The sequence below is a fragment of the Cloeon dipterum genome, chromosome 3, assembly GCF_949628265.1.
Source record: "Cloeon dipterum chromosome 3, ieCloDipt1.1, whole genome shotgun sequence".
Taxonomy (NCBI): Eukaryota; Metazoa; Arthropoda; class Insecta; order Ephemeroptera; family Baetidae; genus Cloeon; species Cloeon dipterum.
In genome coordinates this window covers 16,062,701-16,087,667 of record NC_088788.1, presented here as the reverse complement: position 1 = coordinate 16,087,667, position 24,967 = coordinate 16,062,701, and the positions used below count along the sequence as shown (strand labels likewise).

General features: G+C 40.2%; 5 protein-coding genes across 6 annotated transcripts in view; 1 reads left to right on the top strand and 4 right to left on the bottom strand.

The window, feature by feature from the left end:
• The window catches only part of Atg16 (Autophagy-related 16), a 75,668-nt gene extending 75,367 nt beyond the window's left edge, over positions 1 to 301 (top strand). Inside the window, exon 12 of the mRNA XM_065487058.1 lies at positions 109 to 301. Within this exon, the coding sequence (XP_065343130.1) occupies positions 109 to 202 (94 nt within the window). The 3' untranslated portion in view covers positions 203 to 301. The remainder of the gene's footprint in view (positions 1 to 108) is intronic.
• Positions 234 to 4,473, bottom strand: LOC135941483 (AAC-rich mRNA clone AAC11 protein-like). Its single transcript, XM_065487055.1, has 12 exons — positions 4,326 to 4,473; positions 3,279 to 4,269; positions 2,866 to 3,021; positions 2,695 to 2,808; positions 2,143 to 2,330; positions 1,292 to 1,457; positions 1,206 to 1,231; positions 1,111 to 1,146; positions 846 to 984; positions 688 to 788; positions 603 to 633; positions 234 to 348 (listed from the first exon to the last, which is right to left on the bottom strand). Exons 1-12 carry the CDS (start codon positions 4,365 to 4,367, stop codon positions 293 to 295), a joined length of 2,046 nt encoding a protein of 681 aa, XP_065343127.1. The 5' UTR covers positions 4,368 to 4,473; the 3' UTR covers positions 234 to 292.
• A 34-nt stretch (positions 4,474 to 4,507) lies between these two features.
• Positions 4,508 to 8,138, bottom strand: LOC135941486 (uncharacterized). 2 transcript variants are annotated; one of them, XM_065487060.1, is made up of 12 exons: positions 7,600 to 8,138; positions 6,731 to 6,902; positions 6,519 to 6,680; positions 5,921 to 6,001; positions 5,605 to 5,807; positions 5,356 to 5,518; positions 5,270 to 5,295; positions 5,177 to 5,209; positions 4,990 to 5,128; positions 4,837 to 4,943; positions 4,752 to 4,782; positions 4,508 to 4,700 (listed from the first exon to the last, which is right to left on the bottom strand). In XM_065487060.1, exons 1-12 carry the CDS (start codon positions 7,633 to 7,635, stop codon positions 4,642 to 4,644), a joined length of 1,212 nt encoding a protein of 403 aa, XP_065343132.1. In that variant the 5' UTR covers positions 7,636 to 8,138; the 3' UTR covers positions 4,508 to 4,641. The 2 variants fall into 2 exon arrangements, with proteins under 2 accessions (XP_065343132.1, XP_065343131.1); XM_065487059.1 differs by having other exon boundaries at positions 5,177 to 5,295.
• Positions 8,139 to 8,450: 312 nt separating this feature from the next.
• On the bottom strand, positions 8,451 to 12,498 carry LOC135940061 (protein artichoke-like). The gene is made up of 3 exons (XM_065484732.1): positions 12,307 to 12,498; positions 10,923 to 11,228; positions 8,451 to 10,141 (listed from the first exon to the last, which is right to left on the bottom strand). The coding sequence occupies exons 2-3, from the start codon at positions 11,220 to 11,222 to the stop codon at positions 8,588 to 8,590; spliced, it is 1,854 nt and encodes a 617-aa protein (XP_065340804.1). The 5' UTR covers positions 11,223 to 11,228; positions 12,307 to 12,498; the 3' UTR covers positions 8,451 to 8,587.
• Positions 12,499 to 13,243: 745 nt separating this feature from the next.
• LOC135940060 (uncharacterized) overlaps positions 13,244 to 24,967 on the bottom strand; it is a 102,310-nt gene continuing 90,586 nt past the window's right edge. The window contains exons 5-7 of the mRNA XM_065484731.1: positions 23,160 to 23,237; positions 22,007 to 22,169; positions 13,244 to 16,176 (exon numbers count right to left, since the gene is read on the bottom strand). Of these exons, the coding sequence (XP_065340803.1) occupies positions 16,118 to 16,176; positions 22,007 to 22,169; positions 23,160 to 23,237 (300 nt within the window). The 3' untranslated portion in view covers positions 13,244 to 16,117. The remainder of the gene's footprint in view (positions 16,177 to 22,006; positions 22,170 to 23,159; positions 23,238 to 24,967) is intronic.

Genomic DNA, 24,967 nt, shown 5'->3' with positions numbered 1-24,967 from the left:
TGTTACATTAAATAATTATTTGAGAAAACCCATAATTATATAAAAGGAAAATATTTCATGAAAGAAAAAAACATATTAATCCAGGCTGTTAATCATTATTTATTTCAGTGGTGCGGTGACAGCGATTTCCTGGCACCCGTACGGTGGATTCTTAGCCAGCGTGGACAGAGGAAAGAAAGCCATCATCTGGACTGGAGAATAAAGCTAGAATTGACAACGAAAGGCTCTGTTGCATATGTATTTATTCGCTTTAAACTAATGTCTGTATAAAAGGGATCATAATTAAATGTTCTTAATCAAACGGATTGCACATCTTCATTCCTGATATTGTCGACGTGCAGATCTCTCCTGAAAATAATTTTCTTTGTTACCTGTTTATTCATTAAAATTGGAGAAATGTTCTATACTCCGAAATTTCTTTAAAAAAAATGTGAAAATAGAAGTTTGCATATTTTTGTAGGTAAAAACCAGAACTTTTCTCAAATGTCAGTAGTTGAAAGTGTTATTTATGCTTCATAAATTCTTTTCAGATTCTTAAATTCATCACAACCTCAAAAGCGGTAGAATTATTCCCTCATGCGTGAATAAATTTTACAACTCACTTGTCGCCTGATCTGACGGCTTAGGACAGTTCTGTAAAAATTGTGTCTAGTTACACCTGATTTTTTTAAATCAAAGAACACTCACCATTAAAAATGCCTGTTGAACGCATTGAATGAAGAGGTATGGTTTTGTGAAGCAAGTTGAATCAACGTCGTTTATTCGGTCTTGGATGGTGCCCATTTTTTCTGCAAATTCCCATGTTTTCGTATCAAAAAGAGCAACATTTTTAGTTACGATGTCACCTTGTATGTAAGAGGTGCAATTCTTAGCTGCCTCCTGGAACACGGGCACCCAGGGGCTCATCTCTTCGTCGTCCTCAAGATTCTTCTGCATGTAAGATGTCAACTTCTCAAAGTCCAGGCTGCTTGGCTGGTCAGACAACTACGGAGAGAAAATTTGATAGAGTCAAGGAGGTAGTTAACCGGCCGAGCACGCGAGTTGCGCAGGTTGCGTCACACGATATTAGCGATTAAAGTAGAAAAAAGCACTAAAGCAGATGAAACTTACAAAACCTAAGGAGATGAGCGTGCAGTGAGACAGGCACTGAAAATTACAATACCAAATCAACGATTAAGGAGGGGATAATTATTTTGAAAATTTACTATGGCGTCGGTCAAGTTTTTCATCTCTGGAGAAAGAGCAAAATATGTTATTACTCTTTATTTTTACATTCCTGCAGCAGTTTTACCATTGTTGTTGAAGTCGATGTCACCTTGTCCAATGAGGCCTTTGTTGATTGTGTACTCGTCAATGGAGGGTGGCTCGTTATCAGGGTCCAGGTCGGCCAGACATTCGTCCATATCGTAAGAGTTGAATAAGCTCGCCGCCGGCAATGAACAGCAATAGATTGCGTCCTGAGCAGAGAAAATATTGCGTCAAACTCTAATTAAATTTTTAATTTGGTTTGGTTAATAATCTTTTAATTTTGATGCAATTTTTGAAAAAAAGCCTATTCAATTTTTTATAAAAGTGTACCATTGGCCGATTTGATATAATTTAAGTGCATGTTCTTCTCTTATTGAAAATATTTTTGCATTATTTGTTCTTTTTTATTTTTAAGGATATGTAGTGGTTGCGGAGCCGAACTCCCACTCCTTTTTCACTTTTGGTCTAGGGTATTGTGGGTATTGTTATTAATGATTGTTAGATGATACATATTTGTTAGAAATTCGTTGAAGCAACAGAGAGAGATTTTGAATTTAAAATAGTTTTCGCCGGAAACACGAGCCAACAAGTCGCATTTAAGAGTTCCGAGCGTTTAGTTGAGAAAGACCCGGCTCATTCTGGTCCATGTATTCTGATTGACATAGTCGAAAAGTGACTGTCTTATTAAAGAGAAGAATTGTTCAAGATCCCGAGAGATATATTTTTCACCTCCTAACCCCAAAAGATATTTAATTTTTCAACCATTAATGAAAATGCTCGCAAATAATTTTGGAAGTAACTCTTAATAAATCCAGAATGAAACTAAATTTACTGATCGCTTTTCTCGTTTGTAAGAAAATTATATTCTGTACTTTTTACAGAATTAATTCTTACATCAAAATTCTGGGTTTGGCAGAAGTTCAGAGCTTCGCTCTCGCGACTTGTCGACCCTGACGAGGCTGAAGAAGGACTGGAGTTGCCAGAAGCAGTTGAACCTGTCGCCGTGGTCCACGTGGACATCGCTCCACTCGCTGTTGTCCAGGACTGTGACATGGTGCTGATAACGTTGCTTGACTTGGCGTCTAAATTGAAACATATTAAATCTCCATGTGAAATTTTTCCAAGATTTATTCATAATTTTGTATTCTTTAAATCAATATTTGCCATGCACTTTGGTTTTGAGATATTGATTAAAGTAGCCCAATCAGCGCACACTCTGTGACAAATTAAATTTTAGTTTCAAAACAAACGCAAACATAAGTCAAAATTTGTATTATTAATAAATTTTCTTTCATAAATGCGTTTGATTGTGCGGTGTGCTACAACAGAAAATTGTCAAAATTTTGTTTGCAACCAGCCTTGAAATTTGCTATTGCAGAAGCTGTATCAATTATTTAAGCCTTGAGAATAAAATTTTAGTCTTCTACCAAGCGAATTTTAACTCACCTATTGAGTTCTGGTTGTCGTAATACTCATAGTAGTAGTCTTCTGGCGCTGGAGTGGTCATTCTAGGTCGTCTGCTGTTTACAAACGGAATGTTGGTAGCAGCAGTCACAATAGCTACATCCAATGCGTATTTTTAAATGTAAAATAAAAGTACATAAAGACTTTAACCACCATTGGGGGCGGCCGTTGTTGGCACGGTGGGTTTCTTAGTGCCCTTCTTCTTCCTCTTCCTCTTGTTCCGGTTGCCATTCTGCCTGTTCTTTTTGTTCCGTTGGTTATTATTTTTGTTGTTGCGCCCGTTCTTTTTTCCTCTACCCCCAGCTTGACCTGCAGACAATACTTTGAAATTCATCTCAAGAAACATAAATTATAGGGGGATATATTTAAATAGCTTAGGTAAACTTTAGGGGCAAAATATCTATAAAGTCTTTTACCTCATTTATGTCTTTTTAACTAGAAAAATTTTGGTTTCATTTTATAATATTTTCATTTTAATAATTGATAATAATTTAAAACTTTAGACGCCCCGCTATATAAAGTTTTTTACTTTTACAATCAAATATAATTGAAACATTTCATCGTACCTGATATGGTTTGGTTGTTTGCAGTAAGAGTGCCGTTGTTGTTCTTGTTTTTGTCAGCATTTGCTTTCCTCCTCCTGTTCCTCCAACCAGGTCTTCGCACGGGCAGCACCTGCACCTGCCTCATCGAAACCTTGATGTGCGGCTTGAAAGGGTTTTCGAAGCCGTTGCCGAGTAGACCAGCAGGCCGCCTCCTGCGCAAGGGGTTGCGTCCCTGCTTGTTTTTGTTTTTCCTCTTGCGCGGCTTCAACGACGAAGGGTTCGACGGTGACACTGGCAACGGCACCGCGGTCACAGGCGGCGTCTGCTCTTGACGCTTGCTGAAGCTGGCCGCGTCGTTCACGGTAGTAGACGTGTCGTCGTAGTAATAGTAGTCACCTTCGTAGTAGTACGAAGGGTTCTGACCTGGAGGTACATTTCCTTGGCCTGGAGGGGAACCCTGACCACCACCCTGTGGAAAACCTTGATTGTTCCCTTGACCCTGCGGAAAATTCTGACCGTTCCCTTGACCCTGAGGAATGCCCTGGCCGTTGCCCTGGCCCTGAGGGAAGTTACCCTGACCATTTCCCTGACCTTGAGGAAAATTACCCTGAGGAAAATTTTGGTTGTTATTCAGCGGGAAGTTACCCTGATTAAAACCCTGGCCATTTCCCTGACCCTGTGGATTATTCTGGTTATTTCCCTGAGGAAAATTGGCCTGATTGAAACCCTGGCCGTTGCCCTGCTGTCCCAAAGGGAAATTCTGATTGTTACCCTGGCCCTGAGGGGATATCTGATCATTTCCCTGTCCCATCGGTAACCCACCCTGACCCGGAGGGGAACCGAGGAGAGGACCCCCATTCGGCATATTCCCCTGCCGCGCTCGCTTGACTTGAGGAGCAATTTGCTGCCCCTGAGACACTTTTCTGCCCTTGAGTGGCTGCATTAAATTGTGTTTGGCCAATCCGGACGTCGTATGCTTGGTCATGTTTCTCTTTTTTACGGCCATGACCGTCTGAAAGATGGTTCCAGATCCGCAATCACTTTTTATAATGGAATAAATTAACTTACCATTTGTGTAAGAAGGAGAATAAATACAATGTTGCCCTTCATTTCGAATCAGTTGTTGCTAGATTTAAAAATGACTGCTTTGAATTTGTGTGGAAATTTCTACTGCTTCTCTGGCGGCCATCGAAGCTCGACTCTGAATCACACTATCGACGCACTTCCTCTGTTCCTGTTCGCGATCGAATATGGCATTGAAAATTGTAGAGCAGGGTTAGGCACACTCGTGATTCGAAACCAAAACCGAAATATTAAACGCAAGTTTTTTTGTTGAGTTTTTATCTTTTATTCACCAAGTTAAAATTTTTTTAATTAAAATATTTCAAGTACGAAAAGGATTGCACTCGCCGAGAGTCGTCATGACCGATTTGCAATAGTCACCTGTGAAATTTATTTTTTTAATTTAGTGACACTTAATTAACTACTTCTTACTCGTGGCTTTGTCTGACGGCTCGGGACATTTCTGAAAATTAATATAGCGTAAGCCTCAAGACCAAAATTGCAGCTTCTGAATTACGTATAGGAGCTCTCTTCTGATACACTGCACATAGAGAAACGGTCGGGTGAAGCAGGTAGAGTCCTCCGTCTCAAAGTAATCAGGCATTTTTTCCGTCAATCGTCCCACTTGAACCACATTTAAAGTTGAAATGTGAAAAATAAAATATAAAACCTTTGATTGCCTCCTCGCAGTCCACCAAAGCCTGGTCCAGAGTCGAGATCCAGTCGCTTTTGTTCGTATTTTCTAAGTGATTGTAGAAGTAAGAGTTGACTTCCTCAATATCCAAAACCCGCGGATCGTTCCCCATGAACTGAGATTTTTAGAAATTATAAATAAGCTTAACCATTTAAACTAATACTTGTGATTCCAAGAAAACGCAACTCATGACGCACTGTGGGACGAGAAAAAATTGCAGATTCTGTTTAAGGCAAAAGCATGTAGAAAAACATACCATCGACTCCCTGGCATCTTGGAACCCTGATCAAGAGTTTTTACTAAATTTTTAGCCGCTATAACTATATTAATAATGCAAAATACACTTTAAATTAAAGTTCAGTTCCGACTTTTCATCCATTCCAAAATTGATCAAGAATGTGTCCATTTCCTCAGGTGATAGATTGGCCGCGTTTGTCGCGCAGTTGTCAAAGTCGGCGTAGTCGAATAGTGCCGGAAATTGCAAGTTACAGCAAACCATTGCTACCTGAATCGGAATATTTGTTTTTATGAATTTTCAAGAGAAAAATCTATTTGTTTTTCTGTGTTGTGTAAAAACTCAAGAAAGTGTACATTAAGAGAATCAGATGCGCAAAAAGTACTGGGCACGGGCGGAACAGAGGGGCTGGCGACTGTCACCAGTTGGGCCTCACTGGCCACCGGCGTAGTTGTTGTTGTTGTTGTCAAGGTGGACATGGATTGAGACGACGGCCAGGTTGACCAGGCCGTCTGCGTCCTTCGGCGCCGTCCGGAAGAGGTTGTCAGACGCCGTCTTGCTGAAGATTGTAATTCAAATTGGATTAAAAATCAATTTAAAAGTCCCCAAAGAGATCAGGATTTATAATGTTAAATAAATATATTTTTCCTGTTACGAATTTATTTGCCTTACTTGTCTCAAACCCGTACTCCTCATATCTGTAATCGTATTCATCAGGTTTGAACGGTCCGCTGAATTCGGGCGTGTTTTGTCCTGCATTAATATTAACATAATAAACTTTTTACTGCTTCTTTATAATAAAAATAAAAAACTAAATTACTCTAGATAAAATATTCTGATTTTTTTTATTGATATTATTTTTTGTGTAGTTTTTCAAATAAAGATGCAAACCATTGAGGCCGCTCGATTGCCAATTATCATTGCAAATATGCTAAAATGCATTTTAAAATTGCTAGAATTCATAGATATATCAATTTTGAATTTAAAAACATTTAAAATATCGAACTTTTTAACAACATTAAAAGATTTTAATTTAGTTATTATAAAATATTTAAAGCTGCAGGGCCAACTCAGTGCGTCATTAAGTTATGTAGCCGTTAATTCAGTTTGGACCATCAATACTCTTTAGATTTTTGACTATGAGAAAAGCAACAATATTGTAAAATGGACAAACAAAAAATAAATCAAAATAAATATTTAAAAAAAAGCCGAAGAAAACCTGCAGACTCCATATTAATGAAATCCACATGATCCTAATATTTTAAATTACCTGATTTGGTCGTGGGAAGCGTCTGGGCGTTTTTATTTTTTGTCACTTTTTTGTTTTTGTTATTATTCCTGCCTCTGCCTCTGCGCCGCTTATTTCTGCCGTTGTTGTTATTTATATTTGGTCTACGGAGAGGCAGTCTTGGGTACGTAAGAGCGCGGTTGTCTGCAAAACGTGTTAAATGCGTGCTTGAAGGGAAATTTTACGCTTCCAACCTCGCAATACAGCGATGCCAAAGAGTCTTGCTTTTGGCTGCTTCTGCTTGCCCCGCCGCTTTGGGTTTGGCTCGTCGACGAAGACAAATGTGTCGCCGATTGGAGTTTTTTTCCCAAGTGGCGCCGGGGTCATAGTGCCCAGCAGGTTGTCGGCCGACGCCATCGAGCATTTCTGCCCAATTTTATCAAAAACAAAATTTTAGAAATCGCTCACTGTAAAAAAGTATTTCCAAATACATCACAATTAATAATGTCTTATCGAACTGTCGATAAAGCGTGCCAGCAGAAAGCAAAGTGTTTTGTACTCAGGAGGAAACTGTCGAAATGGGCCAAATCGAGACATTTGGATTTTAACGACGAATTTACAAAAAATAAATAAAAGTGAGAATGATGTGTTGGCTATAAAAAATGCTTAACAATTCTTCGGATATTTTAAACTAAAACCTCATGACTTAGAAGGAACAAAAATAAAGTGAATAAGAGAACGTTTAAAATATAACATCTTGGTTGGGCATAAATTGCGCCTGGTTCCTAAAATATTTCCCATTTAATCTTGATAGCTTACTTGGATTTATGTGTTTTGTTTTTTGCAACATTTTTATGTGGAAGGACACAAGACCATTTTTTTAATATGACATAGCTGAACGAGCACCAGCTCTGAATTGGCTGAACGTGAGTGTTCCAAAATGAATAATAATACGTTTATTTAGTTAAAAAATAATAGAGGTCTTCGAGGAGAACAGTGTGAAAATAGTTATGCAGTCCCAACAAATTGTGTTTTCAGTTTTTAACGCGTAACTAGTTTTTATAAAAGGATTGAAGTAACTCACTTACGTCAGAGATTTCATGAGTGAAAAAAACTGTCTTACCAACAGCAAGTGGGCGAAGATCAAAGTTCCAAGCATAGTTTTTGCCACTGAATATTATCAGCGGCAGACTTTGTACTGCTTTCGCACGCTGAAAATCGAGCGAGTGCGACTCGCGCAGCTTCCGATTCCGTCACGCACCACGAATTGAAATTATAAATGTGACGAGCCGAGTATTTTTATTTTCTGGTCAAAGTTTTATTGATTACGATCGCACATTCAAGCGGTGCAGCTAATGGGGTGCCGAGTGGCGGCGGCGGCGGGTGCGGTGCGTGCATTTAAAGAGATCCGAGAGCAGCTGCCTGTTGCTACCGATATGCCCGGGTGAGACCGTGTCGTCATCGTCGTCGCTGCGGCGAAATGGGTCAATGTTATAGCCCGATGGAGTGTCTCGCAGTGCTGATAAGCCGGTCCGAGGGTCGCCGCCGACCCAAGCGCGTAGTAAGACGTGACCTTCTGGCCAAATTAAAACCCCTAGCCCGAGGGAAAGTGCTTAATTTGTCTTTCTAGAAAATTTAGATAGCGCTTTTTTTAAATAAATATGCTTAGCTCATGCAAAATCTGCCAGTTTTTTTATTATTGGAAAATGGATTACTATTTAAAGTTGTTTTAGCCTCATAAATATTTTCTGGTGTTTTAAATTGATAAATATTGTATTAAAAAAGATACATACTAAATCCAAACGATTTTTCCATTATTTCCTGGACTTCAATACAAATAATCAATCTCCTTAAACCTCAGTTTTGCAAGATGTTTTCTAGAAGAGAGGCAATTTTTAAGTTTATAATGTTCAAACAATAGCTTTAAGTGAAATCACTTCGAGTAATTTCAGTTTTTGGTTAAAATTTTATTGATTATATGTACAAAAATATATTTACAAATCTGCAAGTTTGGTAACAAGGTCAATGTCGCGCACTGCACCACACAGCAACTATAATTTGTTTTAAACTCTCCAAAAATAAAGGAACTTTTGGATTGACGCACTTGTGTGTCAGCAGAGGAGTGAGTCTGACTGTCCAAGGCACTGCGTCAGGACGTGGTCGGCATGCAGCGCTACGCCTCTGGAGGCGGCCCAGCGTTCCAGACGCCTCAGGTCGCAGTCGCAGCGCAGCGGGTTGTCCTGCAGGAGGAGCGACCTGAGCTTTTTGCAGCTATCGACCGCGTCGGCGTTGACTCTGCGCACGCCCGACCTGCGCAGGTCAAGCACCTCCAGGTTGGGCGCTTGTAGGCCAAGGTCGGCGGGCAGCGCGTCCTCCGCGCTCAGGTCGTTGTCTGCCGCGAGAAGTTTGGTCAGGTGGTGGGCCCCCTCGAGGCCGCTCAGCTTCCGCAGGTTGCATTCGGACACGTCCACCTTGCGTAGGTTGCTCAGGTGCGCCGGCACCACCTGGTCAACAGGGTTGCCAGCAAGGTAAAGTTCGGACAGTTGGCTGCTGGGTGGGAAGACGCTGGCGGCGGGAGCACCGCTCAGGTCGCACCGCTCTACGTGCAGCGTCTGCAGTTTAGTCAGCTCGGCCAGGGCAGCGTCCTCGAAGGTCACGTTGTTGCCTGACAGCGAGAGGCTGAGCAGGTGCCTGGCCGGCGAGAAGGCGTGCCTGGACACAACGGTCAGGTCGCAAAAGGACACGTCAAGCTGCTCAAGGTGCTCGAAGACGTCGCCGGCGGCGTTGATTTCGTCGTCGCCGAGTGGGTTCCTCGACAGGTCGAGCGAACGCAGACTCTGACGCACCTTGGGTAGCTGCCTGAGGAAGGCTGTCGAGTCGAGGTCGCAGTTGCGCACAGACAGGTGATGCAGCCGCGTCAGGGGCTTCAGCATCTCGGTCAGGTTGGCCAGTCGCAGCGAGTTGTCTGCCACCTTCAGGGTGCGCAGCCGCGTCAGGTTAGCCAGCGTGGGCAGTGATGCCTCGTCCAGGCCACAGTTTGACACATCCAGGTGCTGCAGGTGGCGCAGCTGGGCTAGCGCCTGGCTCAGGTCCAGCCTGCTCAGGTCGTTGTCGGAGAGGTCAAGCCACTCGAGCCAATCGCATCGCGCCAGGGTCTCTACGTGAGAAGGGCCGAGCGTCAGGTCGCAGCGGCCTAAGTCCAGCCGCTCCAGGTGCACCAGCACCGCCGTCAGGGCTTGTAGCTTCTCGGCGTCCAGCCGGTTGCTCCTCAGGTTGAGCACGCGCAGCGGTGGGTCGGGTGCCAGGGTTGCCGGCGCCAGGTGCGTGATCAGGGTATTGCTCAGGTCCAGTTCATGCAGACCCTGCAGGGTGGAGAAGGCGCCCGGCCGGACCTCACGCACAGGGTTGCCCGACAGGTCGATCTTGCGCAGGGCCGGCGTTCCACTGAAGAACCGCGGCCCGACCACGCCCACATGGCAATCTGACAGGTCCAGTGTCTGCAGGGAGCGTGACTCGAGGAAAGGCGAGTCGAGGCCAGGGCCCAAGTACTCCTTGTTCCGCGCCGCTTGAAGGCTCATCAGGCCCGGACTGTCCTGGAAGGCGTCCGACTCAATCGTGTGTAGCTTGTTTCCTGACACGTCTACGTCGATCAGGAAGCCCAGACCCTGAAATGCGAGTAAAATTGTATACGTTTTATTCACACCAAAACAACAGATGAACATATTTATATCCTGTAATACCGAGAACTGTATATTGACGATAAATCTAAATTTTTTAGAGAGTAAAATGATGAAATATTAACCAAGAAAATATCATATAGGGGTCAAAAGCCCTCTCAGTGCGTCATCAGTGACCTAAGATATATATTGCATTAATTTTAGAGGACTTTAAAATTTAGGCAATCGAGACTCTTTTATTTCCCAATAAATAATTATTCATTGCACAAAAATAAATCAGGTTTGAAATTTGCTAAATATATTAATAAAACATCACCCAATACCGCAGAACTGCCCAAGTGAATGCATCATATGATTTCTATAATATCACAAGAAAAACTGCAATAAAATTTCAGTTTGTAGGAGCAATCTGATTGTTTACCTCTGGGAAACTTGGGTCTACACAAAATCCGATTTTCTTCATTACAACGTAATTTTGTTCAAGCATCCCAAGAAGTCGTTTATTTCCTTGAAACGTATAATTATACCTAGTTAGAAAATCAAAACAAAATAAGCCCTTGTTTATCCCGGTCAAAACCGATTAAAAATTAAAAATCCAAACAAACAGTCGGAGAAAAACAACCGTGATGGTTGATGTATTAGATTCCATCAGAAGCAACACGTGATAGACACAAATCAAAGTAGATGACAGGACCAAAACAGATATTGCACATTCTAGAAAGTCGCGGGGATGAGTGGCAATGCACTCGGGAAAAAAACAAGGGCCGACCTTGAAGCTGTCGGCGGCCAGCGTTTCGATGTTGTTATCTGCGAGCGAGACGCGTCGTAGCCTGACCTCAGGGTCGAGCGTGAAATGGGTCAGCGCGTTGCCCGCGAGATCTACGGCGTGGGTGGCCGCCGCGAATCCGGACGGCACCTGGCTGAAGCCGCGGTGCGCACACGACGCCATCCAGTGGACGCGGAAGTAGTGGCATTCACACCCTGGTGGACACTCCTGCGCTGGCAGATCGCCGCCCTTCACCACCGCAAGCAGCAGCTGCAGCACGGCTACTAGCACCACCGCTCGCATCTTGTTCTAAAAAAATTTAAAGTTTTAAAAAATAAAAGTTATTTAAATTTTTCACTATTTTTTTATTATTTTTAATTTTCAAACATAAAGGTTAATGATAAAACAAAAATATTCTAACAAAATATAAATATTTGTTAAGAATAGAAAATGTAGTCTAATTTTTTATTTTTTCTAATCTCCTATAATGGTATTTATATTTGTTTTTAATTTCATATATAAATTTTGGATCCCTCAATGCATGGGAAGAAATTAAATTAAAATAATCTCCTGCTTTGGCTGCATTTCTTGTACGAGTTTTATGGTTATAGAAGACTCACAATTAGTAGCAGGTTCGTCATTATTGCATTAATTTTATTTTAATAATTTTAACATATTACAATTGTTATTTTTTATTTATTCTTATTTTTACAAAGCGAGCTAACTAATAGTTCTTTATGCAATATTCGTGGACAGTTAATATTTTTTAAATTATATTATACATTTTTCTCTTGCTCTGATTTTGTGATGAAGGAAATAATTTTTCCGTAAAGGAATAACAATAATTTTTGAGATGATAAACAACCACTTAAGATAGCCCCTTAAAGTGTTTTAAATTAGCTTTTTTATCTTATTATGTTTCATACCAATTTTAAATCGTGATACACTTTTTAACGGAACCGCAAGAAATTGTTCCTACGCGTTTAGAAATAAAAACTTTTATTTCATAATTTTTTTCTTGTTCTAAACATGGAGTACCGTCTGCAAAAAAATCATGAACAAATCAAAATAAATATCTTTAATTTTTATATAACACTGACGATCTAGCACAATCGTTTGCAACTAAAAGATTAACCAAGAGTAACTTTAAAGCTAAACTGGTTTCCTGTGCACTGTGCAAAAAACAAAACTGGTTTCAGCAGCATCAAGAGAAGAGTCGAGAAAAGTCACGTACGCCAGGGATGCTTCAAACAAAAGGAATTATAAACAACAAGGACTTTTAAACGATAAAGCATAAAGTATGACCAGTTTAAAAACAAAATTAATGCTAAAAGGCTCTGTTTACTTGCTTCTCGTCTTTCTCTACAGTGACAAAAGTCTGACTTACCTGGTGCTGACGCTCTCGGCGTCCGGCGATGCGTGAATAAGAAGATGTGTAAGGTCTGCGTGCGAGCTGGAAGCCCGTCACTGCGTTTCTGAGACGCGACCACTCGCACAGCACATATCTCGCCGCGTGGAATCGCTCGATACACACAGCGACGTGCTAGACACCCAAGCCAGCCGATTTGATCTTTGCTCAACCACTGGACTTGTCTATCTCACTCGATTGACTCATTGAATAACTGTGAACAATATTACCGTGTTCTGACAAGCAGGAAAATTAAATTCGTGGAAAATTGTTATTTTAATTATTTAGGTTTCTTAATCACCCACAAAGCTCATAGAAATGTATTTTTAATTTAAAATTTTCTAGAAATCTCATATTATTGATTCAGTCAAAATGAAATCTGAGATGTGCTTTAACTTTGAATTCGACCGTGGTGGTGCAAATTGGTAAACGGCTACTAAATCGAATTTTAATTTTTTCCTTTTGGTGTTTTCAATGCTTTCAGTTTGTTTTCAGTTTTAAATTAATGTCTGAAAACTACTTAAACAATTCATGCTCAATTAGTTGATCGGCAGAGGGTTCTAGTTTTGGTCAGCACTTCTTCTTGGCCGCGAGCCATCTCTCTTCTTGCTCGCGGGAAAATTTCCTTATCTGCCATCTCTTATCACGAGATAACGTGTTTTCCTTTATTGTATTGCAGAGGAGAGGCAGAGCGAAAGCGACGTTTTCTGATTTTTTTATATTCAATTCGCGGCCATAAATCTGAAGAGGTCGCGAAAAGCGTTCAGCTGCTGTGGATATCATCTTTCGGTGCTCGTAAATTTTTGCTTCGCTTCTTTTCGCAGCCGAAAACACAACTCGGGGAAATAAAACGTATTGACTTTTTGTCCCGGGGATGCGCTTCTGTGAGGGAGAAGAGCGGGAATAAAACCAAGTATTTTCTATTGAAATGAATTTTATTTTGTCCATCTGATAATAACGCCCACGCACACGTCAGTTCCAAGTGATCAAACACAGAAGAGAACGCGCTCGGCTGTGTCAGAGAATGAGACTACAAAAATAGCCGAAATCAATCGCAATTAAAAGCACGCGCGTTCAGAGAGATTGGGAGTATACACCATTAATATACATTTTTTTTTGTGGATTGAGCTCGTCGGAATTTACCTCTATGCTTAAAATTACGGAGAATGCGGGGGATGAGACGATCACTTTTTTTCGCGTGTGCTGCGTATTTTTTTCACATTTATATTTTATTACGTGTTATATGCATAAATTAAAGGTTTTCCCTCAACAGCGTTAGTCTCTCTACGTCCAACAACAAATTCTTATTACAACGAATTAGACGTATCTTTGTAAAACAGTTTCTCGCCGCGTCGCGAACTGGCCGATTGACAGTCAAACTCACAAGACTCAGTCAAAATTGAGGAACAATTGGAATATGTTTGGAACAGTTAACAGATGGCACCACAGTTAATTTAAAATTTTCTGGTTATGGGGACTGCGATTTCAGATTAAATCCTTCTACTGTGAATTTTTGGCGTAAAAATAATACACTTAGACGTTCTGGAATCAAAAATTGGTTCAGCCAACTGTTGTAAAAATGAAATGGCAGATTTTCTGTCTTGAAAAAATCGATTTTTAGATTCCTACCACGATTGGCTGAACCGATTTTATTTTTTACAGCTCATCAAATAATTTTTTACACCAAAAACCCCTGCAAGAAAAATTGAATCTGGATTATCGCAAAGTACAATTAGTACATAATTATATAAAATTGTAAATTAACAGTGGCGCCATCTGCTGGTCGCTCTGAACACTACTTTCAACTTTCCCATTTGGCTAACTATCCAGATTTTTTCTCACTGAAACATGACACTGTCGATTTGTTTGAACAGTAGAAATTGAAGCTGTTTGTAAATTGAAATTTGCGAAAATGATTGAAGCCGCCATCAGATTTCAAATTTCTGGCGCTATATACTGATCTGATTTTGGATCCGTTCTTACTACAGAGCATTTTTATTGGGAATATATTTCATTTCATGTTCTCATCTCTATGATAAAAATCTATTCAGCGGATAACTATAGACACGATAAAAAATAATTTTGGTTTTGAAGGGCAGCATTGAGTAAAAACATTGCAAGACAAGAATGAACAGAAGGATATAGGAACGGACATGAAATATGAAATCAGAGCTGACGTGTTTGAATTACTTGTATGCCGAAAAAATACAGTTTTTTATTAGAACCAATCAATTCTGTAAATCAGAGTGCCGTTGGAATTTTCGGAATCGGATTCCACGTATGTATGCAAGCGCAGGACAACATGAGCGGCCATATTGGGCCACCATCACTGCTCAGGATAGAAAAGGTCGGATGCGGAATTTAAGGGCTTCTTGTTACACATTGTCCCTTATTTTCTAAACAATCAGGGCATGTCCTGGACATCAGCGGCCATGACACTGATGACGTTACAATATGGCCGTTCTCTTTGACCAGTAGTGCTGTGAGCGGCTAGTACGGTAGCCAAATCCTAAAATTCTAACGGCACTTTCATTTACAGATTTATTTGCTATATATATTTGAAATTATGTTTTTCGATAGAAATATCCTTTTAAAATTTGCAAATTTATCTATCAGCTGCGTCAACGATTGAAGTAATGAACTTTCAGGCTCTGGTTGTTGCACTCTTTTCGCAATCAATTTTCAGATTAAAGTTGAACAAGGACAACTGCCAAAAAACACAATAATAACAATTATTTACTCCATTTCAGCAGGAAACAATGACGTCAGCATTGAGAAAATGTCCTCGTTTTCTTACTACCGATTTAATATCCAGATTTATCACTCCTTTTTCTCAATTGTTTCAGTTCCAACGATGCTTCTTCAAATTAATCAACAACATTGATGACAGAAACTATAACATTGCCAACAAGGATTTTTACAGCACCATAAAACAGACGGACTTTCTGTTTTCATTAAGTATGGATTTTCCTTTTAACAAAACAGAGAAGTTTAATAGATTTAATCTTTCCCAATCTTTTTTCGGCCAGTCGAACATGCAATCGTCGAGTTTTCAGAATCGCGGAAACAGAGGAAACGGTAGAGAGCGGATTAACAAACATCGTCCAGATTCCCACATGATGGTCAACAATAGTATCTCATTAGTTATAATACTTTAATAGTATAATATAGCGCGCGCGTGTGAGTGTGCATACATGTATAATAATCAATTACAATTATATCCGCAGAGCCCGCCGTTTCGCTTACATACACACTGTACACGTACATAGCATTAATTCATTTATGGGATTTTGAGCCGCTTTTATCTCTCTCTCTCTCTCTCTCTCTCTCTCTCTCTCTCTCTCTCTCTCTCTCTCTCTCTCTCTCTCTCTCTCTCTTTCAACAATGTCCATAGCACGACGATAAATTTTGCACACGCACAACGCGCACACTCGCACTATGCCCTCTTTTGTACACGGATAGTATGTTATAATTTATGTATGATACACAGCAGAACGCAAAACGAGCTTATTGTACAAATATACAGACAATGGCGTACAAATCGTATGCCCCCGCGCGCGTGACAAACGCAATAATCTCGGATTGCGAAAAGTGATTTTGCACGAGGTCCGCAGGTCGGCAACCCTGACGGCGAGAATTCGGCTCGGGGCGGGGGAGGAGAATTGAGTAATTGTCTCTGGTCTACGAGCACCAGAGAGGGAGACAGCTGCTCACTCTTATTGGGCCCGAGTCACACGCACGCACACTTAATTCGCTCCGCTTACAGCTGCGACGCGGCCCGAGCCGACAGCTATCTCCACAGCACCAGCGCCGCCGCCACCAGCACGCTGCACCCCGCGCCTCGCACCCCTGAAATCACACACCCGAAAAGACACGTTACATTCGTGTTGAAAACTGTCAGGGCAAAAATAGAACAACATGCACAGCATCACTTTGTAAATTCTGCTTTGACAATGCTCACAGGAGCATTTTTGAGTTTGCACTCCAAATTGAAAATAAAAAATATGGCTACAACTCAGCCTATTGCTACCAGAGTTTAGGGGAGCTGTAAAATTGCTTATCCTTTAAAAACGTTTTACATTTGAATTCAGCGATAAAGGGCGGAGAGGAATAATGATTTTAGAGAGCAATTATTATGACTTGCAAAGTTGCAAAATGAAATCTTTTTTCCTTTGTAAAAATCCATATGGGGATAATTTAATTGCTAAATTGATTTTACAACGGCTATTGGTAATTTACAAGGAATGGAAGGCTAAAAAGTTGATATCGTTAAAGAAAAACTAATGTCTTAAGCTCTTGAACTGTACAGCAGCTGTTTCGGCGCCGCAGGCCTTGGATCATCAGTGCTTTACCTCCAAAACTAAAGTCATAACCACTGTATTAGCTGCAGAGAACTTTGGTGTCTCCCCTACAACTTTATTATTAGAACTGCAGACGTAAAATAAACTCAATCAAAAAAATAATTAAAATACTAATTACTCAAAGAAAAGGCACCTTCAATTTTTTCTCATCACATATGAAAAACAATATGAATGGTGTGAGTACTATATTACGTGAAAAATTGCGATGGCATTGTTTAGTTTTTAAAATAATTTGTCTTATTTTGGAGGCAAAAAATGCCATTTTGTTTTTGACAGATAGATAATCAGCAATAACTCCGGTTTTATAGACACACTTGGGAAATGTGGTTTGGACCAAGAGGATTATTTTAAAGTCTTCTACAAATTTTCTACTTGAATCTATTTTGAAAAATGAACTTCCTTTTATACATTAAAAATCCGAAGCATCCCTTTGTTTTTTATCTTATTATGCTTGCTGTCAAACTACTTATATGAGGTAAGTTATGTGAAAATTTCACGATGGCATTGTTTAAAGTTTTCGAGAATAAAGCGGTGAAACGTCTAGCTTGTGTCAGGCGCTGCAGCTTTAGGGTGGCCACGCTGGACGTTCCATCGCTAAACTCGAAAACTGTTAAACAATGCTATCGTGAATTTTTCACAGAACTTACTTCATCTTGATTATCTTGATAGCAAACATAAAAAGAGAATTCCAGTTTAGTGTTTCTTAAGTTTTTTTTTAATTTTTAATTAAAATTACTTTAACTTATCGGCATGGTCGATTCCTTTCGTCACGTTCTTTCAAACAGTTTGAAAATTATGAGGCAAATTTCTTCCTGGCGAATAAATTATGATTTTCAATAAGGAGATTGCGCTCATCGCTGCTTAATTATAGCTTAAAAACTTTTGAGCCTATTTTCTCAGAAAAAAAGAAAGCCTGGGAGATTTTTAGAGCTTTCCCAATTTTTTTTATAAATTGCTATATCGATGGACAAAAATATAAATAATGGATATTCAGGAATTTGCATTACATTTAAAAAATTGATATTGTCAGTTATTAATTTTTTCAACCATTTTCCCTTGAGAAATTATATTTTGTGTTTAAATTATTCATGACTCGGAGAAGAGGAATAACTAAAATTATAAGCAATATGGCTGCCAGAAAATGTTATGGAGAATGACGAGCTTGCGTCTTGTTAGTCATATTTGCCGACGAATCGATCGAGCGCCGCGTTGCGAAATCAGAGAAACATGATCCGCAGAGCAGCGTGCGCCCACACATTATAGTTTCAATTTCTCAATTACACCACTCTCGCTTTGTTATCCTCTCGCGTTTCGCAACTTTCTCGAGTGTATGTGTTCACAAATATTGTACATGGCGCGTCTAAATTCACATTCGCCTTTCATACTCGACGAGTGACGAGATTTCACGCGCCGCCCGCCTTTTTCGCTATCGGGGAATGCTTCCCCTATGCGCTTAACAATGTTTGCAAATTTCCTGTCGGGGCGAACGCTCGGCGCTCTCGTTCATGCAGGTGTGTTTTTATCGCGCGCAGCCTTTTCGCTCAAAAGCTCTTCGATCGCGTTCTCCATTTACGCTAGCAACCCTTTTGTGCGCGCCCTGAACGCCGACATATTCTCAAAATTGATGATAACAAGGCTCGAAACGATCGCAATACCACGCCATACCACGTCCCTTTATCGCTTGTCGGGTCTATCCGCAGGAAAAATCGAGATGAAATTTTTCCTTATTCATATTTTAAATTGTTGTGACGTAAATTGGGAATTTTTTCAGATCCATTTTGGAAAATTTTATTGACCTGAAATCATAGCTGATTCAGACTTTTTATTTATAAACAAGTAAAAACTCTTTTTCCTCGCCTGATAGATTATGTATAATATATACTCATTCATTTATTTGAAATATCGTGGAAAATTAAATATTTTTATTTTATACGCTTGAAATGTATCTTTCTAAAGCCCTCAAGATTTTTTTGATCGAAAATTGAACTGGGTTAACACCAACGACACATGTGAAAATCAAGACAGTGATATGACGGGAAAAAAATTAGGACATTTTTATTTAAAATATAGCAGAGACTGCCCTAATAATGTAATTTTCACTAATTTGCTTTTAATTCAACAGATTTTAAATCTTAAGAAAATAGTAGCTCTGCCATAATAACAACTCGTCATTTTTTCTCTCGCAAAGTCTTCCACTTGTACCCGATTCGATCGTGGGTTTTGATTAAATCTCATTAAAAGACATGATTGAAAATAAATTTTAATAACCGAACTGTCGTTTCGACTCAACAATGGAGTGAAGTTCTCGCCGATATCCATTTCTGAAGAGTGCGAGCGTGTAATTAATTTAGAGACAAAAGCAAACACAAATAAAGCAGTGCGCACGAGTGGCAGGGTCGGCGGCGAAAGGGTGCTTTTAGAGGATGCTTCGGGGGGTGAAAAACGATAAATTCGTTTGGCGAAAGTGCTCGAGCGGCACCATCACTGTCCGCACCACTCATTCATAAATTGTCATGTTCGTTCTCTCGAGAGTCGGCTCGCTCGCTTTTTTAATTTGCTACGAGCTCCGGGAGAGAGAGAGAAAAGTTTTTCGCCCGCCGCCGTAAATAGTCGAGTGTACACAAATTAAGTAAAATACGAGCATTAGGGCCAAGTTTCACGCGCTTGCGTGTCTGCTGCGCGAGGCGTCCCAATGAGGCACGTTAGTTTTTTCGTCACCCGCGCCTGCCCGACCATTCATTTGCGTTTGCAGAGCACTGCACTGCCGGTGCCGAGCTCGCTGGCTGCGGGGCGCGGTGCCAAAACGCGAAGAAAACTAATGGGCCGCGCGCCAAACGAACGCGCCATAACGTTGTTAACAAGTGTAGCCTGCTCTCGCGGCCGACTCGGACCCACACGCTGCACTCAGCATCAGCACTCGGCCCGAGTAATCGATAACATCTCCAGACCTTTTGTCACCGATAACACAAATAGCAGAGCTCGAATTACTTTTTCTTTTGTTAATTAAAAATATATATATTAAAAGGCTTTCGACTACTTTTTTAAGATTCTATAACGCATTACTCGCTTTTCAAACCGTCTAGAGTTTTCTGAAATTTGACAAATAGTAGTGTTTGACGTGCCATTAAGCCGTAAAATAATATTTTATTACGATTTTGGCAACTTTAGATGTTTGTTGACGGTATTACATTCAGGATTGCAAATAAAAAACGCATTTAAAAAAATGCAGTGCAATGATAAAACTTTTTTTTCAAATTTTACCAGTTTCTTGCAGGCCAAGTTTGCACCTATGTTTTCAATGATTTTCTAATTATTTGCTCATGGTATCGACTTGAAAAATTGTCATAGATATATTTTTGGAGAAATTGAGGCAGCAAATTGCAATTTAAAAGAAAAAATCTGCACAAAAGAGGAAATTTTGACCACTCCCACCGCAAATTTTAGATTTTCCCAGGGGAAGTATGGAATAAATTAATTTCTTTCATTTCTTGCGCATGAAATTGGTAAAAATTGAGTGGCAAAAACCGTTAAATACCAGTGGTGAAAAAACCGGGCGGTAAGCAAATGCAACCCAAAATGACAAAAATAGCATGATTTATACTCATTTAATGGTCCCGCAACAATTGGAAGCTTAGGAATATACAATCGTAATGGTCTAATTTCACAAGCCTTTTACTCCAAATTATTAATTTATGAGAAAATTGTGATGAAAACTGTTGAATTTTCATATTTTTCTGTTTTAATTTCAATTTAGACGCCCTTGCAATTAAAAAGCAATTTTCTTCCACGCCATCTAATAGTGATATTTCGCTCAAGTATCAATTTGTTGATAATAGTTAGCATTGTCCGCCGAAGGCACACTTAAGTTGTCCACTGTCACGACTGCGTGTCCAATTATCCCGGCTATACATATATACACATTTGGAGTAGACCAATATTTGGCCAAATTTACGGCTGGCCGCGCGACCCGCAATTCGCGGCTGACCGAGGCCTGGAAACCAGCGCGCCCGTTGTTGATTTGTGCGGCCAGGGCTAACAAAGCTGCCGACGCAGAGAGTGCGACACGCGCGTCCAGCGATAAAGCACGCGCGGAATTCGCACGCGCGGCAGACAAAAGACCAATTAAACACGGTGGCGAGCAGAAAAACAATTTCGCGAACACCCATCAGCACCGTTGGGAAAATAATCGCGCGCCCGGCGCTTCCTGGTGCAAAATAAACGTGTCAGCGCCACTGCCTCTCTCACTCCCACTCGCATTTGTGTGTGTGTTTTTGTCTGGCATTGTTTGCCATTAATTAACCGCAGAGGGGTTTTATTGGATTGGCAGCTTTTCAAGCGAGGGTTTTGTGTGTGTGTTTGTTTGTTTTTTCCAGTGTGTGGCCGCACCGCCGTCGATGCGTGATTGATTCTAGAGTCGAAAATGGCTCGTTGACAAAGTGCGCGCGTCCACGCACTCAAGTGGCCTTTTGTCCGAGCGCCAAAGCCGCCAAAACAGGGGCACGATTTTCAAAATCCGCTTCCGCCGCGACTATTTCGACTTGTTTGCTTTACGCTCGATCGATTCACGCAAAGCATAATATTTATTGGGATTTCTATGATTCTGATAGGGCGAGAGAATAAAGATTTGAATTCGGTGTTAAAAGATAGGCAGAATTTTCATGCAGCCTCTGCCTCCTCTCACAATCAGCATAATATAAAAAACGATTGAAATATTACTATCAGCCAATTATAAAGATGAGGTTGTTTGTTAGTTTTGTTGTTGTTTTTTATTTTTCCATTGCAATTCAAACTACTGATAGACGAAAAAATTTAACTAGCGTTAAATGAAATGGTTTCAAAAGGATTATTGCAGCTTTTTTCTAACAACAGGTCACTAAAACTAAGCTACACAATCTGTCGATCAGCTCAGAAAATTTGAAGCTATTATTTAAATCAGCCATGAAACTAATCCCGATTTAATAAACCAAAGTCTAAAATTGACAATCTGGAATGAAAAACTAATGTCGGTGTCGAATCGTCTCCCAAAATGGAGTCAAATTATATAAAAACATTATAAATTAGTGAAATAACTGTCTCGGACAATCAATTTTTTAATCCTGCTTTTCTGAGCAAGGTACCACAAATCTCTCCTAGAAAAATCCCAAGCACACGATACAAATTCTGATTTATCCATCATGAAATTGGATTGCCAGAGGGAGAAAATAATTTGTTTGGCAGAAAATTTACGGCAAGACTATGTACGTTTATTTTCAATCGGCAGGGGAACAAAGCAATGAGGAGTGGCTATATGTGTTGCAAAAAGATTTGTGCTCTCTCACCTGTGGAAGAAGTCGAGTCGTGCGTGGTGCTGAGGACGTGAGCGGCGCGCGGGTTTTCCTCGTCGATGATGGCCTTTGCTGTGCGGTTGTACACGTTGTACATTGTGGCGGTGCACTCGAGCTTCATGCGGTGGTTGCGAAACGACTCGGGCAGAATGTTGAACTGCGCGCACCACAAGAGAGAAAGAATGAAAAATGAGGAGCTACTCTTTGTTACTCCCGCCCACGAGCAGCGATTTTTCACTCTGCTGATCGAGTTTGACAAAGGGAAACAGCAGCTCTCCGAGCGAAATTCATTTTCAAGCAAAAAAAGGTGATTTTTTTGTATCTCATTTTTATTAATTTTTTCCCTGTACGAATAAGGAAAGATCGTCTTTTGACAAAACCAAAGAGTCATGTCGGTAAAATAAAAACTAAATGCCAACAACAAAAATCAACGACAATGTTTGCTGCTAAAAAAGGGGAACTAATAAAAACGGCTCTGAATTTTAACGGCATATCTTTTAAAAAACAGTTCATTATTAGAAAGCTTGAAAGCTCTTCTCTAAGTCATCAACCTCGCAAAGCTTCAATTCATTTGAAAAAACTTAAAAGCAGTGAAGTTTTTGACCACGTCACAACATTTTTGGAATTTTTCAATTTTTTATTACATTTTTTTGCTTTTATGTAGATAAAGGTTGGATACATATCATTTCTAAATTAAGCCATCACCAGTTGCATAGCCCTTAGTGTTCGAAACCGCCAACAGTGTTAGTTTAGTAAAAATTTAATTTTAAGGCACTTCCGCGATTTCAGACTCAATCATTCTTCACTTGATATATTATATTTTCTTTTGACGTGCTAGAAACCAAAATCAATCCAGCCATTCGCCGTAGAAACTTTGGAAAAAATGTTATATTTCACAAAAATAGTTTTTCACGATTCTACGGCAATTGGCGTAACCGATTTTGGTTTACAGCACGTCAAAATAAAACATATTAAGTGAAGAGTGCGCACAGTTGCAGGATTGAGTCTTAAATCGCAGCGGAAGCGCCTTAATATTAAATTTATTACGAAAGTATACGATGGTGCCATCTGTTGCCGGCTTCGAACACTGTGTATCAGCAAAAATGAATTTTAGATTTGATATATTAGAAGAAAAAATTAAACAAACCTTAAGCGTCTCAACGGTGGTGGTCAGGTTGCCGTCCTCTTGGATCCGTGGTAGCGTCTTGACGAATTTGCCCTTCACCTGCGAACGACACAAACACACACACACACAGAGTGAGACGAGTTTAATAAAGCGGTGGTGACGAATGGTGATGGCCGTGTTATAGTCGGCTTTATTGGCCGCCTGCATTCTAATGGAAATAAATCACTCGCGCGCCGCCAGACTCGAGAACTCATAAATCACACGCTCACTCGGCTCAAATTCGCCCTCAGCCCGCGCGAATTATCCGACGATGGGCCCGGGCGAACGCACCGGCTGATGACAGCCACCGTATCCGCAATCCGCCAGCTTAGAGAAATTAAAAGGACAAACGTTAATCTAGAAAATGGCATGCAGATTTGCGCTCTCAAAAGTTCAAATTAATTTGCACAGGAATTATAGCATTATACATATTTCTTAGGCAGTGTGATTATAAATCGTGTCATGTTTTTCCCTTGCTGGTCAGGCATGCAAGGTGGCGGCTAACTTAATCCTGGCGCCGGGATCCGGGGTATTTAGAACACACATTATATTGCTACAGGTGTTAGTTAAAATAAATTGACCACGTGAGTCTATTTTAGACATATATTTTTATTTTCCCCATCGATTTTCATGCATATAATCTGAAAATTTCAGTAGGTTGCAAATCTTCACCTTCTAAAGATGATAAAAAAGCTTAAAGGTTTATATTTAAGTGGCAAATAAATTTCATTTCTACGAATAAACATCAAATATACTTTTGTTATTTATAAATTTCAATTTATAGTGTTTTTGGTTTCTGAGGCTAGATAGTTTTGGCCTTCAAAGACAGTTTAAAGAGTGCCTTTTAATTTCTTCGAATCGCATGATTCGTCTTTATCTCGAATCTTAAAGTAAAATCAGAACGCACAGAAAAATATTTCCCAAATCTACTAATAAGCACCCAGCGCACGTTACACAAAAATCAATTGCATTCATTTAAAATGATTATGGAGCGAATGCATAAAATTTTCAGATTTATATCCTCGATCCAATAAAAACGGTCCAAACGATCATTTTTCGAGAGTTGCTGAGCATTTGCTTGGTGAGCATTTTAATAGGATGAGCTGCTGGAGATGAGCGTTTTAAAATGAGCTAATTTAGCCGGCAGATCACGTCCTTTACCCTTTTTGAATCGCGTGCGCCCGCGTTATTGGATCTCAGGCGATTTAATCGAAAACGACTTGTCGCGCGCGCGGAAATGTGCGTCTCTTGAACCCGTTCCAAATCAATACGCGGCGTGGGCTGACGGCTCGATTGGTCACTCGCGGCTGCATGTGGAGGAGGGCAGGCCAATTTTCCTCTTCATTACGCACAAATACACATTATATTCCAGGGGAATGCACTGGCTGTCATTGCGTTAAGTGATGGGACTGGCTGGAGAATTTCGTTTCAGCAGAATGCTAAAAGATATTGGAAACTACAACTTGATCGTGCTGGAGAAATTCTTCAAGGGCGGGAAAATTTAATTAATAACTAACACTGCTGCAAATTTATTCAATTTGAAATAAATATCAGTCAGCGTAAGTTTTCAACAGAGAAAACCAAGTTGTTGAGGCTAATAAAGGCTGATGTTCTCTCATGAATAGAGTGAGCAGTTGTTGTTTTTTTCTCTCGTTTTTACAGAAATTTCCTCCTTAACTAACTCTGCTCTTGGATTACGTTGGATTATAACCTATCCTCAGCATTGGATGGAAGAGTAAGCTCATAAATAAGGGTTGTAACCGGCAGCAGGATATTGTTTAGCAGGAAAT